The following is a 17,044-nucleotide window of genomic DNA, read 5'->3' as shown; positions in this document are numbered from 1 at the left end:
GAAAAAAATTCAGTTTTTATAATGCGTGAAGAACATTACCACAATAACAAATATTATCAAACTTTAAAAATTTACTCAATTTTTATCTCAAGAATTCTCATTTACTCAGGAATTTCACAACACAGAAAACGTTTACACAGATTTGATAAGAATTATAGGTGAAACTTCCTCCAAATAAAATTTGGAAGTTTATTCTAACCCATTCATTCTCTCCTATTTATTTATTTAGTTTTGGAGGGGTAGAAAAAATATATTCCCAAATGCAATACCCTTGTTAAGCTTAGAAATGTACTGGACCAGTATTCTGATTGCTTTTTCTTTCCCATAATGACCAGTCTTTAAAAGAACCCACCCGGGGATCTAGCCTGAAAGGTGGGTGGACATAATTCCCTCATCTCTCCTCAAACTGCCCTCACTGTGCACTCAAAACAATCCACTCGTCTGAGTTTCCTTCAATGTACCTAAGTGCAAAACAGTGTAACAAATGCTGAAATTGAAAACCTCACATATTTACCAATTTGGATGAGCTGGGGCTCGTGGGAAAATATCAACTAAACCCAGCAAGCCCTAGTCCTCAGCACATAAACCATTTGTCTATGTTCTGGTACACAAGAACTTTTCTCTTTGTCTCCACACTCAAACTTGGCCAGAGTTAGAATGCAGAGAGAGAGAAACTATTACTCATGCAAAAGTCCCAAAACCTTCTCACTTTCAAAACCTCCAGTCACACCATGCAACTAAATCATATTCCCTTCAAATTTTCTACACACACTCCTCTCTCCTACATGCTTAAACTTCCTTGCCTTTCTTTCTAATGATTTAAAATCCCCTTAAAACCTGTACATATCTCATTCCTTTCTAATTCTGACCTGACACTTCAAAAATCCTTCCCAACTTGCCCTCTACCAACCATATAACCTAAATAATAAAGTATTCTTCTCTCTTTCCCTCTCCCATCCACGCACTGCTTTGAAGCTGCTGTTACCTGGGGAGGGAGGGGGGAGAATGAAGGCAACTTTTCAGAGTCCTGCTGCAGCCTTTGGCTGTCTGGCTGCAAACAACCCAAAAGGGAGGGAAATGATGTACTGGCCGTATCCCCCCATTATTGCAGAACACAGACACAGACAAACAATAAGAGCCTGAACACAAACACATCCTCCCAATGGAAGTCTGGGAGAAAACTGTCTGCAATCCAGTCTGACACCTGTCTTTCAGTATGAAACAGAGGTGGCTTCAGGCAGATGATTGCAAAACAGAATCTCTTAAAAACACAATCTCTACACATATAAACTAATAGACCAACACTGAGACAGAAACCAGGAACGAGACACGGGCCCAACAGAACTAAGACAGAAACCAGGAACCAGAAACCGGGTACCAGGAACCAGATACAGGCATAGTCCCGACGTCTCGGGGTGCCTGGGGGATTGAGGCACTAATTAGGTGCTCTGCCACGTCTGGCACTCGTTCCCCACCAGAAAACAGGTTTGCAAACATTTACCTCCAGAGGGTTACCAGGTCCACGAGGGCCGAAATGAGGTACAGTCGGAGTCGGGGAGGGAGGCTTCTCCTAGTCCTGAGTCCTGGGGCCCTGGAACATCATCAGGGGCCGGCTCCCCTAGAAGTCAGAACAGAACAATTCCCCCCCTCCCGACGCCGATGTCCTCTCCAGGTGGGTCTCTGCAGCGACACGGTAGGCTGCTATCTCGCTGGGGCCTTCAAAATGTTATACCGAGAAATTAGCGAGTTGACCACCCAGGCTAATTTTAAATTGTGGACTTTATTATATTAGCGCGTGGCTGCCAGGGATATTCACATCCAAATCAAGCAGCCCCCATCAGGGGTCGAGCTAGGGTTTATATAGGGAGTATACAGGACAGGGAGGGGGATGGATCTTTGAAGTCTGGCTGGTCAAGGACACCCTTCTCCCTCTGTGTAGATATGATAATGCTCTGCAAACTTTCTTTACAATGGAGGCTTCCAGAGATATGATCTGAGGGCTAGGACCTGAGCAGCCAGATAAGGGTCTTGCTAAGGAATTTGGAGTTTTCCATGGCCTGAAGGGTTCTACTACCTAAATGGTAAAGTAATGTTCTGCATTACACTATCACTTCCAGGATAAATATAAAATCAACATCTTTTGCATTTTCAAAGCCCTTTATAACCTAGTTCTCCTCCATATACTCTGTGTTCTAGTGACACTGGCCTCCTTGCTCTTACTCAAGACATTTTCTCTCATTTATGGGCATTTTCACTGGCTGTCACCTCTGTCTGGAAATTACCCTCTCTCCATCTCCACTGCCTGTCCTCCCTGGCGTCCTTTAAGTTCCAGCTACATATCCACTTTCTTCAAGAAGTAGTTCCCAGTCTCCATTAATGTAAAGACCTCCTTCTGTTGATCTCCAATTTATTATATGTGTATATATGTATGTGTGTGTATGTGTGTATTTACATATATATACACAGATTGTACATAGTTGTTTGCATGTTGTCTCCCCACTTAGACGGTGAGCTCCTTCAGAGCAGAGATTGTCTTTTGTCTTTCTTTATATTCTCAGCACTTGCCTTAGTGGCTGGCATATAAAGCGCACTTAACAAATGCTTACTGACAGCTTAGAGATATAGATGTAGGTATAAATAGATATATAGATATGTAACTATATATACACTCATCCATATTCTAGATATGTGCATATTGTTTTCTTTCTCTGTTTTGACTCATAACCAGTTAGGTATGTCAACTGTTAATAGTTTCTTTAAGCAAAATCTCTCAAAGATTCCAAGGAGAAATTGGGCTCTCACCTCACCTTTCCTACTAATCAATCATAAGGGCTTTCTTGTTGCTGAAAGCATAGAACTCACAGTCACACATAGCATATATTATTTAATTTCAAGAGAGCAAAGGTACAGGTGCTCAAAATAGTGGTGTTTGCTAGATTGATTGACTTAGTGATCAACCAACAAGGATTTTATAAAAGTATTATCTGTTAAGAAGAGCATTAAAAAAGAGGGGAATATATTTGCTATTTAATAGCCTTAGACACTCCTACCCAAGTGACCCTAGCATAGACTTTTTTTTTCCATTTTAGCCAGTTTTGCACTCCTGACCTTGACCCTAGAGTCTGCCAGTAAGTGGGTATACTTTATTAAGGGCAAAAATGTATAGGGTTTTATGGTCTATATGCAATGTTTCATAATGAAGTACTTTACTAATATTTCTTTCCTATCACACTGCATTGATAAGTTTACAATGAATTGCATACACACATAGCATCCTTATGCAGCTTAACAAGAGAGAGGTGGGGAAGCAGCAGAAATAGCTACGCTTTGGGGAGAATGAGTGTATCACTTTAAGGAATGCAAACTCTGCCACAAAACAGGATGCTCTTAATTTTATGGCTCCAGATAAAGAAAAAGAATAAACTAGGAGTCTTAAGTCCTTTTCCCTTTGCATTTCCTGGTATCTCCACTGCTACAGTGGCAGCAGATGCTTTGATACCTTCTTCAGTGAATTCCAGGAAAGATAAGTGAAAGACACTTAATAGGTGCAAATCTTTGAGTGTTGACAGTCCAGAAAAGTCAGCCTTATCCTCCTGAAAGGCATCAGATATTCCCAAACTACAGAGAATATGAACCATGTCATAAGACTCCTCTATCTTGATTCTGGGGAGGAACAATTGTTTCCTAAGAATTTCCATCAAGTCCACTGCTTCTGGTTTTGTCCAGGTTATAAATGTTTCATAGGTAAGCCCTTCTTCCATCTGGAAGAAAAGAATTGAAAATCCCAAGATCAAGCTGCCTGCATAGCCCCATATGTTGATACTTCTTTCACTATGCAGCCAGAAAATAACTTCCCAGATCTGCTGCCCTTTGAGCATGTTGGTCAAACACACTATGCTGGATGCCTCCCTTGCCTCCCTCCCTCCAACGCCTAGCCAATGCCCTCATCTCCCAAAACACAACCATCACTATCTCCTGGGACTATATTTAAATAGATATAACCACACAAGGGGAAAAAGGATTGAGGAAAGCATAAGAGCTTTAAAGTTTTCTGTTGCTATATGCTTTAATGCTTAACAGTGGGCAGGAGAGCTGAGAAGAGAGAACGCAATGGATCAATTATTCTGTTTTACACATAGCAGGCACTTAGAGAATTGTTGCTAGAAACCACATATCTATCACCCTACATATCTTTATATACTACTGTATGGTTTTGGGTTTACTTTCTCCTCCATTAGATTTTGAGCTCATTGACAGCAGAAACTGTTTTTCTCTTTCTTTGTATCCCCAGCACTTAGCACAGTTGTTGAAACATAGCAAGATCTTATTAAATTCTCATTCAGTTGTTTTGCCTTGCCTAATTTTTTTCCATATTAAAAAATGGATCCAAGAGACAATGAAGTAAATATATAGTATATGGATGTATAGTAAATAGAAAGCTTATCTTGGAATTTGGATACATTAGTTCAAGTCTTATCTCTGACAGGGATTATCTGGACAAACTCTAATTTCTCAGTACCACAGGCAACTCTGTTAACATTCTACCTTTCGGATTAGGTGTTGATCTTCCCTAGTAGAGGGAGTTTACCAGATGGTGGCTTTCTTTGTCAATGAAATAATAGATCCAGTTGCCAAAATAATGGCAATAAAAAGGATCTTAGGATTAATAGATTTAGAGCATGGAGTTACCACATCAAAACCATCATTTTACAAATGAGGGGAACGAGAACCAGAAGGTTGAAGCGATTTTCCTAAGATCTGATAAATACTTTACATTCTCTCCTTCAGTGATCTCAACTTAGCCTAAAAAATGGAAAATGAAAAGGCTACTGCTATTTCTGACACAGTGTTGAATTCATGTATATGGGTACTTTTCCAGATAATCTCTTAATTATCCCTTCTTTATAAAGGGAAATTATTATCTATTAATGTCTGTTGTGTTCTTTGATAAATACAAATATCATTATTTTCTTTAGAATGCATGAAAGATAGGTCTGCCACAGCATTTTTGCCCCATTATTCTCTCTGCCAGCCTGCCAGGCCTATTCCACTTGCCAGAAATCACTGCTTCTGTTAACAAATGTCTGGAGAAAAGAGGTCTTCTTGGCAGACTGTCAATTAAAAGTGGACTTTTGGACCTAGAAATACCTAATGATGCTTCTTCAGCCCGAGAAATTTTTCTAAGAACCTTAGCAACATCAGTTGAAAGTTGTCTAGATCTAAGAGACTTCATATTCTCTCCCTTTTAAGTCATCCTCAAATGGCTGTCTGGTTTATCTTGAGATCCCACTGGACAGGCCTTGAATCATTTCAGGGATCCCTAAAAACTTATTCCTGTTCATCTCTCCAAATGCTTATTGTTGCCAGAAATTTGTTTTGTGACAAGACCATTTTCAATCCTTAAGCAGAGGTCAAAGGAATAAAATAATGAAGTAAGTCTGTACTTTTATTTGAACAGGATATAGTTACCTTCATTCATTACCTTCATTTGACAACTAGAATGACCAACATTGGATTTGTCTCTGGCTTTGATAGAAGGAAAAGAGGGTTTTACTTTTGAAATGTGGAGAAAATTCTATATTGGTTGAGAGAGTTTAGAAATAGGAAGCTAGAAGCTGAGGACAAGACTTGACAGTTTTGCCAAAAGTCTAGCTTTACTTTCAACTGGTAGAGAAGAGATAGAAACAGTGCCTGGTGATGGATAAGACTGGATGAGACTGGATGTTTCATTTGCAGGAGAAAGGCTTAGACCTTGAAATCCACAACTGAAAGAAAATACTCAAGATACAAAGCAGTTACCTCGAGGGAAAGGGGAAAAGGGAGAGAGGGAGAGTGTGTGTGTGTGTGTGTGTGTGTGTGTGTGTGTGTGTGTGTGTGTGTGGTTATGAGTCATTGTACCCCCCATAACTGATATTGCCTCTAAAGGAAAAGGGGAAAAGAAGCAAATAAACATGTATCTAGTACTTGTTACGTGCCAGGCACTCTAAGTTCTTTGCAAATATCTCATTTGATCCTCACAACAACCCTTCAAGGTAGGTGCTGTTATTATGCCCATTTTACAGTCAAGGAGATAGGCAGAGGTTAAGTGACTTGCCTAGAGTCTCACATCTAATAAGTCTCTGAGTTGAAGTTTGAACTCATTTTTGGGTACCTTCTGGATTCAGAAACCAAAGATTTTTCTACAAGTTTCAGGCTAAATCTATGCTTCATAAACTCATAAAATGTTATATTTTTCTTACTTGACTCCTGTCCTTACAGCTAACCTAAAGGTATTTCATCCCTAAGGAAGGTTCTCTCCCTTTGCTTTTTCTTTTGCATGAAGGTAATATCTCTCTTTTTGAGCAAATAAATTCAATTTTTTTTTTCCTAAACCCAACAATTTTTTGAGTATTGTGATAAAGAACAGTACCTTACACCAGGAACTAAGTTGGTATTAAAAAAAAAAATTTACTACACCTCTGGCCTTTTGAAAGATCTGCATGGAAGAATGGAAGTCATATCCAATGTCTGTTGTAACAGCTCTAAAATAAGAAAAGAAAAATTAGAATAAGAACATTTAAGAATGCCAAGTTGTCATTGTATCCTTCAAGCCTTACCTTTTTGCCATCATCAACAGGAAGCACTAAGATAATATTCCAATCCATTCTATTATGTGTACTTATACAAACATTAGCACCTAGCTCTTCTATATAGAATCCTAGAAATCCCTCTTCCTTCACCATAATCTGTGATATTCTGTGCATCTGTTTAAATGAAACAAATGAACACTTAATCAAAGCCAGATTATGGAAAGAGGCAGGCAAAAAGCAAAAATAGCTTATTAAATTTTTTTTAATTTTTAAACCATTCATTTATCTTCTCACATAAAAGCATATTGCAATTGCTTTCAATATATATTCCCTCATGACAGTTCTAGGTTATCTGTAAATCCCTTCCTTCCCCTTCCCTGTTTCACCCTACCTTTCTGCGGGCATCACTTCTATGGACTCTCTTCATAGGTTCGGTATCAGTCTTCCATTTTAAATTTATGTTGATAGCATTCACAAAGATCAATAGGCTAAGTGGATTGACGGAATCCTCAGGTAAAGCCTCTAAAATTTTACCTTTAAGAAATTTAGAAAATGTTTCATTCTTAGACATACATCTGTTGGTTAACTTTGCCATGGCATAGATTAAAAATCCTAGACTGAGCACCAGATGTTTTATGTTTCTGTTAATCTGATATCTGAATGAAAGAGATAAACCTCCCTATCTTACCCAGACTTGAAATGCTATAGCTTCTCATGCTATAGCATGAAAAGCTTTGAAAAAACATGAAAGCTTTAACTTTCTCCATTTTTTTCCAACCTGGATGGGTTCCCCTCCCTTTAGGCAACCTGGTAGCCCTCTATTACTGGGGCTTGCCTTATTGGTGTCAGACTTAGTGTAGATAATTAATCTGTTTTACACCTGCTGCAGCTCAGAATTCATGAGATTAAGATATCCAGCATCCTCAGCCTTCTCAGCAACAGGGACTACAGACATGTGCCAACATACCTAGCTCTGAACAAAAATTTTAAGAAAAAAAAACTTCATTGTCATAAAAAACCCTTTCATGTATAATAATAATAATAGCCCAAGTTTATGCAACATTTCAAAGTATGTAATCCATCTTATATCTATTATCTCATTAGATCCACACAAACCTGTCAGGTAGGTACTGTTATTGTCTCTATTTAACAGAAGGGAAAACTGAGGCTGATAAGGAATAAGTGGCTTGCTCAGGGTCATATAGCTAATAAGGATATGAACCAGGATTTCAACTCAAGTCTTCCTGACTCCAAGTTCAACATTCTATTCACTGTATCACCCAATGATACTATATTAGACAGCAGAGATTTTGATTGGATATAGTCCCTACTATCAAAGGAATTGTAATCTTGAATCAAGAAAAGAGATATAGAAAGACACATAATATATGCAAATAAAATGCATAATTCAGTGTTTCAAGAATCTATGTTCCCTCCATGGACATAGACTGCAACTTCCTCTTAAACTGATGTGGCTTAACAAAATCATAACTTAGTTGGCAAACTTCTGAGATGAGTTTCTCAGAACTTAGTTATATTGCCCCTTGGATAACAGAAAATCGGAGACTTTCACTGGACCCAGACTCTAAACACTGTCAGCTTAGCAGGACCTTCTAGATATCGTGCTACCTCCAAGAACCCAGGGTAACATTTCTCTTCCATGGTGAGGCATTAGATTAAGACCTTAGTCCTCCATCATCTACTGGGGCAACTAGGTGGTAAAGTGGATAAAGAATTGAGCCTGGAGTCAAAGAGACCTTTGTTCAAATCCAGCTTCAGACACTTATGATGTATGACCCTGGGCAAATCACAGCTTCTATCTGCCTCTGTTTCCTCAACAATAGAATGGGGATAATGATACCATCTACCACACAGGGATGCTGTGAAGATTGAATGAGATAATACTTGGAAAACACTCAACATAGTGGCAAAAACTAAGTGCTCAAGACATTTTTGTTTCCCTTCCCATCAATAAATACAGGAAAGAGATGCAAACATGTACAATATGATAAACCAAAAATATGCTGGACGCAACCAGATGGAACTTATATCTGACTTAATAAGAACAAATTCTGAAGCATTCAGTGACTAAAAACTGGTAGAAGAATGTAGACTATTCCCAGTATGGAAAAACAGGGTGAGCAAAGTATAGAAAGTGGGAAAGGGATGATTGTATGTGAGTACTTCAACATCAGGTCTGGAATGGAGGACAGGACACAAATATCAGTTATTGAAGAGATGGTTGTAGTAAAGGAAGGTAAGAAAATATGGTAGAGCTTCTAGGATACTATACAGGCATCATTGTATTGGATCACTGGTGGTGCCAGAAGCCACGAGACAGCTGTGACGTAGATGAAAAATGCAAGACCCCCCAAGGACAGAAGGTACAGAGAGATCTATTTGGGTTCTCTGTAATAACGACTTCCTAAGGATCATAGCTCTCTAAAGATGAAATGGGCCATTTCATGGGGTAGGGTGCTACCTTTCACTACACACCTTCAAGGAAAGCCTAGATGGCCCCTTGTCAGGTCTGTTGTGGAAGAGATCCTTGGTAAGGTGCAGATAGCACTAGAAAGCCTCTGAGATTTTGTAGTTCTGTGAAGATGTAGCAACTGATACAGATGTTCCTGAAAAGATTACTGACATAGCCAACATGAAAAAATAAATTTGTGACCTTCAGTGTTTTCTGCTACCCAAGCATTTATGTGTTTCCTGACAGCCTCTGCCTCTTCAGAAAAGCAAACATCTTCCAGTACCGAATTGTAGAATTTTTCACAGGATTCTTTAAAGGACTGGAAGAGGGCAGGAAAAAAAAATGTCAGAGACATTTCTCTGACCCATTTCTGAGAAGGGACAAAAAACAATATTTAGAATATACATATTTTATTATGAATGTTTTATCAAACATACACACACACATATATTCCCAATGAACAAGAGCATGTCTTAACCATAAATTCATAGCCTATTCAAAAGAAGTCTCATAGGGACAAGTTATATTCCATCTCATTTTTCCCATACAATGTTCATGCAAATTACATTTTAATACTACATAGTATCCAAGCAAGGGCAGCAAGGTATAGTGGAGAGAGGATTAATCTAATCTAAGACTTAGATCCCATTTTCCTCATCACATATCTGTTTTCATTTCCATTCCTCATTATCATTTTATGACTAAGCAGAAACACCTGACTTACTGGGAGGAAATTTAGAGCATTTTCTCTGAAAAAGAGCCTATTGGTGGTTCCAAGCAGGTACAAAGTGACTGGTTTGTTCATTTCAGTGAGAAGTGACTGGAAACCCAGGTTAATATCTCCATCTCTGTCTAAAGAAAACAACTGAGAAAAGGGGGTGGGGAGAAGAGGAGATTAACTTTTTCAGTTGGTTTCTCACAAATAAACAGAAACCTTTCTAGTGAAAGCTTCATGCAGTTTTTGCTTAACTTTGAAGAAAATTGGTTAATTGTAAATTGACTATATGCATGATATCCTAGGAGGGGAATATCTGCTTTTACCTTTTACCTAAGGGGAAAAAATACAGCAAAGCCAAACATCTGACAGAACAAACCATGTCATTCTGGAGGACACAAAAATATACAGAAATGAAACATAAGTAGCTTTATCACCAAAGCCAAGAGTAGTCTCTAGACTCAAACTTCAATTAGAATTGTCCCTTGGGAATAAAATTTTGAGGTTATCCTCCTCCCTCTCCCAACAAAGTCTGCCCTGGTCCACCTAGAAGTCAAGTATGTTTTGGAATTTAGACTAATGAGACAGGTGTGAATCCTGGTTCTCCTACCTAGTAGCTGTGTTGTTAAGTCAACAAGCATGTACAAAATACTCACTGTGTCAGTCATTGTGCTAAGTGCTGGAGGTAAAAAGAAAGTCACCAACAGTCCCTGCCCTCAGAAGCTTCCAATGTAATGAGGGAGACAACCAGCAAAAATTATCTACAGCAAGAAATGTAAAGAGATCACCCAGTAGCCTATTCAAAATAAGTTTCATAAGGACAAATTATACTCCATCTCATTTTTTCCCCTCCAGTATTCTGTCCTTTCACTTTTGATCTTCAAAATGATCATCCTTCCCTTTTTATTGTTGTTTGCCTTTTTTCTTACAAACATTCTCAGTTTTCTTATTCTGAAAATGCCTTTTCTTGACTTGGCCAAGCTACTTCAAACTACTGTCCTCTTCTGTCTGTTGCCAAATTTCTCAAGTAAATGGACCAGTCCCTACCTCCATCTTTTTTTCTACCAATTAATGCCTTCTAACCTTTAATGCTATTTTAAGACAGTTTCCACCTTTTATTACTCAAACTATACTTAACATCAGTCATCTTTTCATGGCCTAAAAGCACTTTACTTTTTACCCCTCTGACGACTCTGTGAAATGGACATTGAAAGTATTATAAACACCACTGTTTCCCCTTTATAGATGAGGTCCAAAATTAAATGTCAGAGCCAGGCCTAAAAGCCACGGTTTTCTTGACTTCTCCTTTCAGCAGTTTAATGACCATCAAAATCCACTAGTCTTTTCTCATTCATTCTCCTTGCCCAGTTTGAAGCATATGGCAGTGTTGGCCACCTTCCCTTTTCATCTGAAAATGATGTATATTGGCTTTCATTAGCATGCATACAATAGGTATTTAACAAATACTAAATCAAGCCACAATCACAACTATAAACCAAGAAACAAGGATGGACAAATAAAAAGATTTGAAGTCACTGTGTGGCCCTGTGGTCTGATCTATACTGAAAATATAGTAGACACTCTACAAGTGAGGCTTCCTATACATTTCCTCCCTGCTTTTTGTCCTTTCACTTTTATACCCTCATGCAAAAAGCCTTGCAGAAGACATACTACTCTTTTGTAATAGTCCTTAATAGTGCTTCATGTGGATCAAAAACTGTTTCCCCACCCATGACCTCAAGGGGGGAGGGTAGATGGTAAAGATTTAAGATTAAGGACATTTTTATGTAAAAGCAAAACCACCATGAGAATGTGAGATGCTTTGTCTTATAAAGGTTTCCCATATCAAAGAGATGAAGAGCTTGCTAGAATCCGTGTGTGTACAATCTAAAGACAGTCTCAGTGGCAGACCATCCCTGACACCCATCCTGTTTCCTGCTATGGCTGTAAGACCACTATGCTCTAGGCTCTCGATACTGATCCCTCTAGTGGCCATGTTTAACTTTCATTCTTTGCCCCTGCTCCCAAGTACCTCAAGGTAGGCTTTATATCTTCCCTTCTGTAAGCAGCACATGCCTCAATAAAAGTACGTTGTCTTATGTTTGTATCATTTTCTTTGTGAAAACTTTAGTACATAAAGAACCTAATTCACTTTGGGCAAACCACTTGACCTCTCTGAGCCTACTTCTGTACCTAAAAAATGAAGGGATGGGGTAGGGGGGAGCCAAGATGGCAGAGTAAAGGCAAGGACTTGCCAGAGCTTTCCAAAATTCCCTCCAAACAACTTTAAAATAATGCCTCAAAACAAATTGTGGAACAGGAGAACCAACAAAAAGATGGGCTGAAACAATTTTCCATCCCAAGATAAATTAAAAGGTCAACAGGAAAGGGCTGTCTCACTGGGGTAGAAGTAGAACAGAGTCCAGCACAGGCCTCGAGGGCAACTGGATCAGCAGTGCCACAGATGGTAAAAGGTCAGACAGCTGATCAAAAGAAGATTGCAGGGGACTCTTTGCCGGCACTGGGTGCCAGACTCTGTTGTGTTGCCCATACATGATTCTAGGTCATAGTCCTAGGGTGAGGAGGAGCACAAGCATAATGAAGGATGGCGGTTACAGGGGACTGGGGAACCTGATCATAGTTCTGTGACAGAAAAGAGTGCTTGTGGTCACTCACAGACCAGAGCACAGGCCAGAAAAATATGAATTGGACACAAGCCCAACAACACTTCGTTAAAAAACTTCAAAAATATTTTTAAAATGAAAAAAGAGAGGTAGAGGAAAAAATCAGGAAAAGAAATGAGAGGGCTACAAGCAAATTATGAAAAGAGAGTTAACAGTTTGGTTAAAAAAAAACAGGCACAAAAATACTGTGGGAAACAACTCTCTTAAAAGCAGAATTGGCTAGATGGGAAAAGTGGCAAAATTGGACTAGTATAAGCTCATGACTGCATGAGACATCAAGAAACAATAAAATAAAGTTTAAAAAGAAAAACAACCAGAAGAAAACATGAAATATCTCAATGAGAAAAAAACAACTGACCTGGAAAATAGATTGAAGAGAAATATTTTAAGAATTATTGGACTACCTGAAAGCCATGATAAAAAAAAAAGTCTAGACATCATATTTCAAAAAAATTATACAGGAAAATTGCCCTGATATGCTAGAACCAAAAGGTAAAATAGAAATTGAAAGACTCTACTGATTACCATCTAAAAGATTGCCATCCCAAAATGAAAACTCCCAGGAATATTATAGACAAATTCCAGAGCTTCCAGGTCAAGGAGAAAATATTGCAAGCAGTCAGAAAGAAACAATTTAAATTTCATGGAGCCACAGTCAGAGTCACACAAGATTTAGCAGCCTCCACAATAAAGGATCCTCTAGAGCTGGGGCTTGGAACGTAATATTTCAGAAGGCAAAGGAGCTAGAATTATAACTACAAATCACATACCCAGCAAAACTGAGTATAATCCTTTGGGGGTGAGAGGATTGATGTTCAATGAATTAGAAGACTTTCAAGCACTCCTAATGAAGAATGAAACTGAATAGAAAATTTGATTTTCAAATACAAAACTCAAGAGAAACATAAAAAGGTAAACATGAAAGGTAACTCATAAGGGACTTAATAAGGGACTCAAAATTGTGGGGAAAAAAGTGAACAAGGGGCAGCTAAGTGGCGCAGTGGGTAGAGCCCTGGCCCTGAAGTCAGGAGGACCTGAGTTCAAATCCAGTCTCAGACCAAACACTTGACACTTACTAGCTGTGTGACCCTGGGCAAGTCACTTAAACCCAATTGCCTAAAAAACAAAAACAAAAACAAAAAAAGAAAAGAAAAAAGTGAACGGCGTGGTAAAGAAGACACAAAAAAATGCTGAAGAAAAATCACACCTTAAAAAACAGAATAGGCCAAATGTAAAAAAGAGGCACAAAAGTCTAGAGGGAGAGAACTCCTTAAAGAACAGAATTACAACTCAAAATTTTAAAAAATGAATGTTAAAAATTGTTTTTACGTGTAATTAGAAAAAAATTTTAAATGTTAATGAAGGGATGAAAAGAGTCTTTTTTAGTTCTAGGAGTCTATGAATGCAGAAGTGGAAAAAGAGCCAACAGGAGATGGTCAAGTTCAGTTGCTTTGGATTCTTATGAAAATGTGCATGTGGAACTGACCAAAGCCTGAATTATTAGAATAGAGACGCCTTTAAAAGTGAAGAACTTGAATATCAAAGAGTACTTAAATTTACCATCTCAAAAAGTTACAAAGGCTGAAATTAAATATTTAAACAAAGTTTAACTTCATGCTCTAGAGATTTGTACAAGTTTAGAGGAAAGCAGGAATTTGGAGGATTACAAATCTTTTGATATGAAAGCTTGGGTTCCATTTTTAGGTGTGTCACTGGTCTGAATACAAGAAAGTCATTTCACTGTTTGCCCACAGTATAGGAAAGTGAGGTCCAGTCAAATTACTGTTGAATGTTACCTCAACTGGGAGACCTTGCCTGGCAGTGCTATGTTAAAACAAAATATAAGTATGAACAATTACTGTGTGCACTTAAAAGTGGGTCTATGTACACCTAACACTGTCTCTCACCACTGGAGGTCTTTGGCTTATGCTAAATGCTAATTAACTAAAGTCCAAAATGTTATTGCATTGGCTCCTTGGCTTCGGTGTCTGATGGGCTAGGTGATTTATTTCTTTTAGTCCATGCCAATGGATCCTGAACTCTGGGAGGTTTAACACCAAGCTGGGAAGGCTTCAGGGACAGGCTGCAGGTATAGGTCTGCCTGAAGGCCAGCCTCACTAAATACAGAGACACCTATCATCAGATTTGTTCTTTGATCCACCTTCTTTAGGATTATTTAGTCTCCACTTAGATTTGATTCCTTTCTTCAAATGCATTTACTGGTTTTAATTTTGTGTTGTCAGTAAAGGGTATGTTTACTATTTCTGTTTTTCTGCATTTGTTGATGTATTTTTACAGCCCAACATCTAGTCAACTTTTATAAAGTCGCCTTTAGAAAAGTCAACTTTTGTAAAGACCCACACTCTTTGCACAGTCAAAATAAATGCAGTTAGAATTAGAAGGGAAAAGTAACTGGCATTTAAGAAAATAAAGTTATGTAGAGTAACCAGTTATCAAATTTATACATAAGAAGTCTGTGAGAGATGTAAAAATTTAAAAAAAACTTAAGATTTGATTTTAAGATGTTAAAGAGGAAAATTATAAAAGATTGTCAGACCCTTGAAAGATAGGAGGGAGATATTACTCAATACTGGCTGAGAGTCTTTGTAAAGGGGAGAAGTAAAGTGTAAGAAAGAAGTGGAGCAGGCCATTTCACCGAAACCTTCCTGAGATGTTGCCCACCAGAACAGCCATCTTTCAAACTCCAAGCCTAGAGTCTCAGATATGATTCTAAGTTCATAGTATAAATATCTTTCTGAAACCCAAAGATTCTACAAAGATATATTTGAAAGGGGTTGGGAGGAAGCCCCATTCCAGTTCAGCAAAGCTTCAAGAAGTAACTTGCATATTGGTCTGGAGTAACTACAGTTAGATATTTTTTTAACTCCACCCCCATAAGAGACCCAGAGAATTTCATAAAGGATAAAACTTTTCAATATTTTAAAAGTTCACAAAATTTAATTTTAAAAATGCCACCAGCCCAGAATGTGCTTCATTTAACTGTAAGAGAGCAGGGGGATAACTTAGCAGCCACTGACAGTTTATTTGGAAGGAATTACACTGGGTGGAAATTTCCTTCCTTTTTGATTACATACTTACGTGTTCTATTTGGGCTGCTGTGTCATTCTTTGCACCCAAGAGAATCGTGGCCAGGGCAGATGAGAGGCTTGGGGGAGAAAACAACACATTTTCTGTTTTTTCTTTGCAAAGCTTTTTCAGAAGGGTAATGGCAAGCATGTTGTTTGCCTCAGTGAGAGAATCCATGATAGAACCTTGATGAGGAAGATGAAAAATAAACACAAGACTTATGAACAGAATACCTCGCACATAGTGGGAGCTCAATACATATTTTATTTTCACCCTATTTCCTTCTGCGGTTCATATTACCCAACCTTCAGCCTATAGAAAATACATACACTTTAAAGGAGAAGGAATTTTTCCCTCATGGGCCGCCAAGCATTGTAGTGGCTCAAGGGGATTGGCTTGAAGTACAATGGACATATACAGGGAGGAGAGGTCACCTTCCTTCAAATTCTGCCTTTGTCATTTACTACCTGCGGGACCTTGGAAAATTCTCTTATCCTCTCTTGGCCTCAGTTTTCTCATCTGCAAAATGAAAGGTCTAAGCTAGATGACTTCTAAGGTCCTTTCTAGTTATAGACTGTGATCCTGCGATTGATGTGGGCTGTAGTATTCTAGGAGGATGGGGACAGCCCATTTTACTCACACTTCCACATGCACAGGGAGGAAGACAAACCCTAATTTGCATGTGCATGGAAAAAAAAAACCAGCCTGGAGTAGGGGGTGGCAGGGCGGGAGCTTGGGGAGAAGGAAGAAGAAGCTTTCCAGGGTAGTAATCATGAAGAATGAGAGCCAGCTGTGAAAGCAGCAGCTGTTGGCTATCATAGCTAACTGAGAAACAGGGATATAGACTGAGAAAAAGTACCAGAATAAGTGAGAAAACAAGGCTCAGAGAGGAGGAAGACAGCTGACCCTAGAACACATCCCAGGAGAATACACAATGGGGACTTGACTAGCTGTCCCATGAGCTTTGTGGATGGAACTATTCTTGACATGCATTGGTATAAACTTCTATTATGTTCTGCACTTTAGAAGGATGTTTCCAAAGGAACTGAGGACTCTTAATGGAGGAAATCAGACAAATTCAGATGTTTCTGAGATAGGAAAGAAATAAGGCATAGAATATTTAAGAAGACTTCAAGGTTGGACCTGGTCTTAGTAAGGGAGAAGCTGTGATTCTGAACCAAAGTTTACATGAGGTAATTACTTTTCATATAGAGGTCATAGAGTGACCAAAAACCGAATCAAAACAATAAAACTCCTTGGGTTATGCAAGAGTCCTTCCAACCTTAATATATTTCAAATATACACCTGGATCTACTTCTTATTCACTTGATGTATAAGTCCTAGTAAGAAATGAATACACCTGGGCTTTTGGAGACTACATAACGTTCAGAGGGTTTTTTGCTGAAGTAGTCTAATAGAAATGCTTCAGAAATTTTTTGTGCTTTGGACCCTTTCAGACTTTCTTCTTTTTTTTTGTCCTCAGTCTTAGAAATCATCAGCAGACAGGCATCACACC

General features: G+C 38.6%; 1 protein-coding gene across 1 annotated transcript; it reads right to left on the bottom strand.

Moving 5' to 3' along the window:
* Nucleotides 1–3,350: 3,350 nt before the first annotated feature.
* Nucleotides 3,351–15,678, bottom strand: LOC110214739 (serpin B6-like). Its single transcript, XM_020995778.2, has 6 exons — nucleotides 15,541–15,678; nucleotides 9,767–9,907; nucleotides 9,244–9,361; nucleotides 6,988–7,103; nucleotides 6,597–6,767; nucleotides 3,351–3,761 (listed from the first exon to the last, which is right to left on the bottom strand). Exons 1-6 carry the CDS (start codon nucleotides 15,676–15,678, stop codon nucleotides 3,351–3,353), a joined length of 1,095 nt encoding a protein of 364 aa, XP_020851437.2.
* Nucleotides 15,679–17,044: the final 1,366 nt, after the last annotated feature.

The sequence above is a fragment of the Phascolarctos cinereus genome, unplaced genomic scaffold (genome assembly GCF_003287225.1).
Source record: "Phascolarctos cinereus isolate Bilbo 61053 unplaced genomic scaffold, phaCin_HiC Scaffold_4;HRSCAF=312, whole genome shotgun sequence".
Lineage (NCBI taxonomy): Eukaryota > Metazoa > Chordata > Mammalia > Diprotodontia > Phascolarctidae > Phascolarctos > Phascolarctos cinereus.
This window is presented reverse-complemented; position numbering and strand designations above follow the sequence as displayed.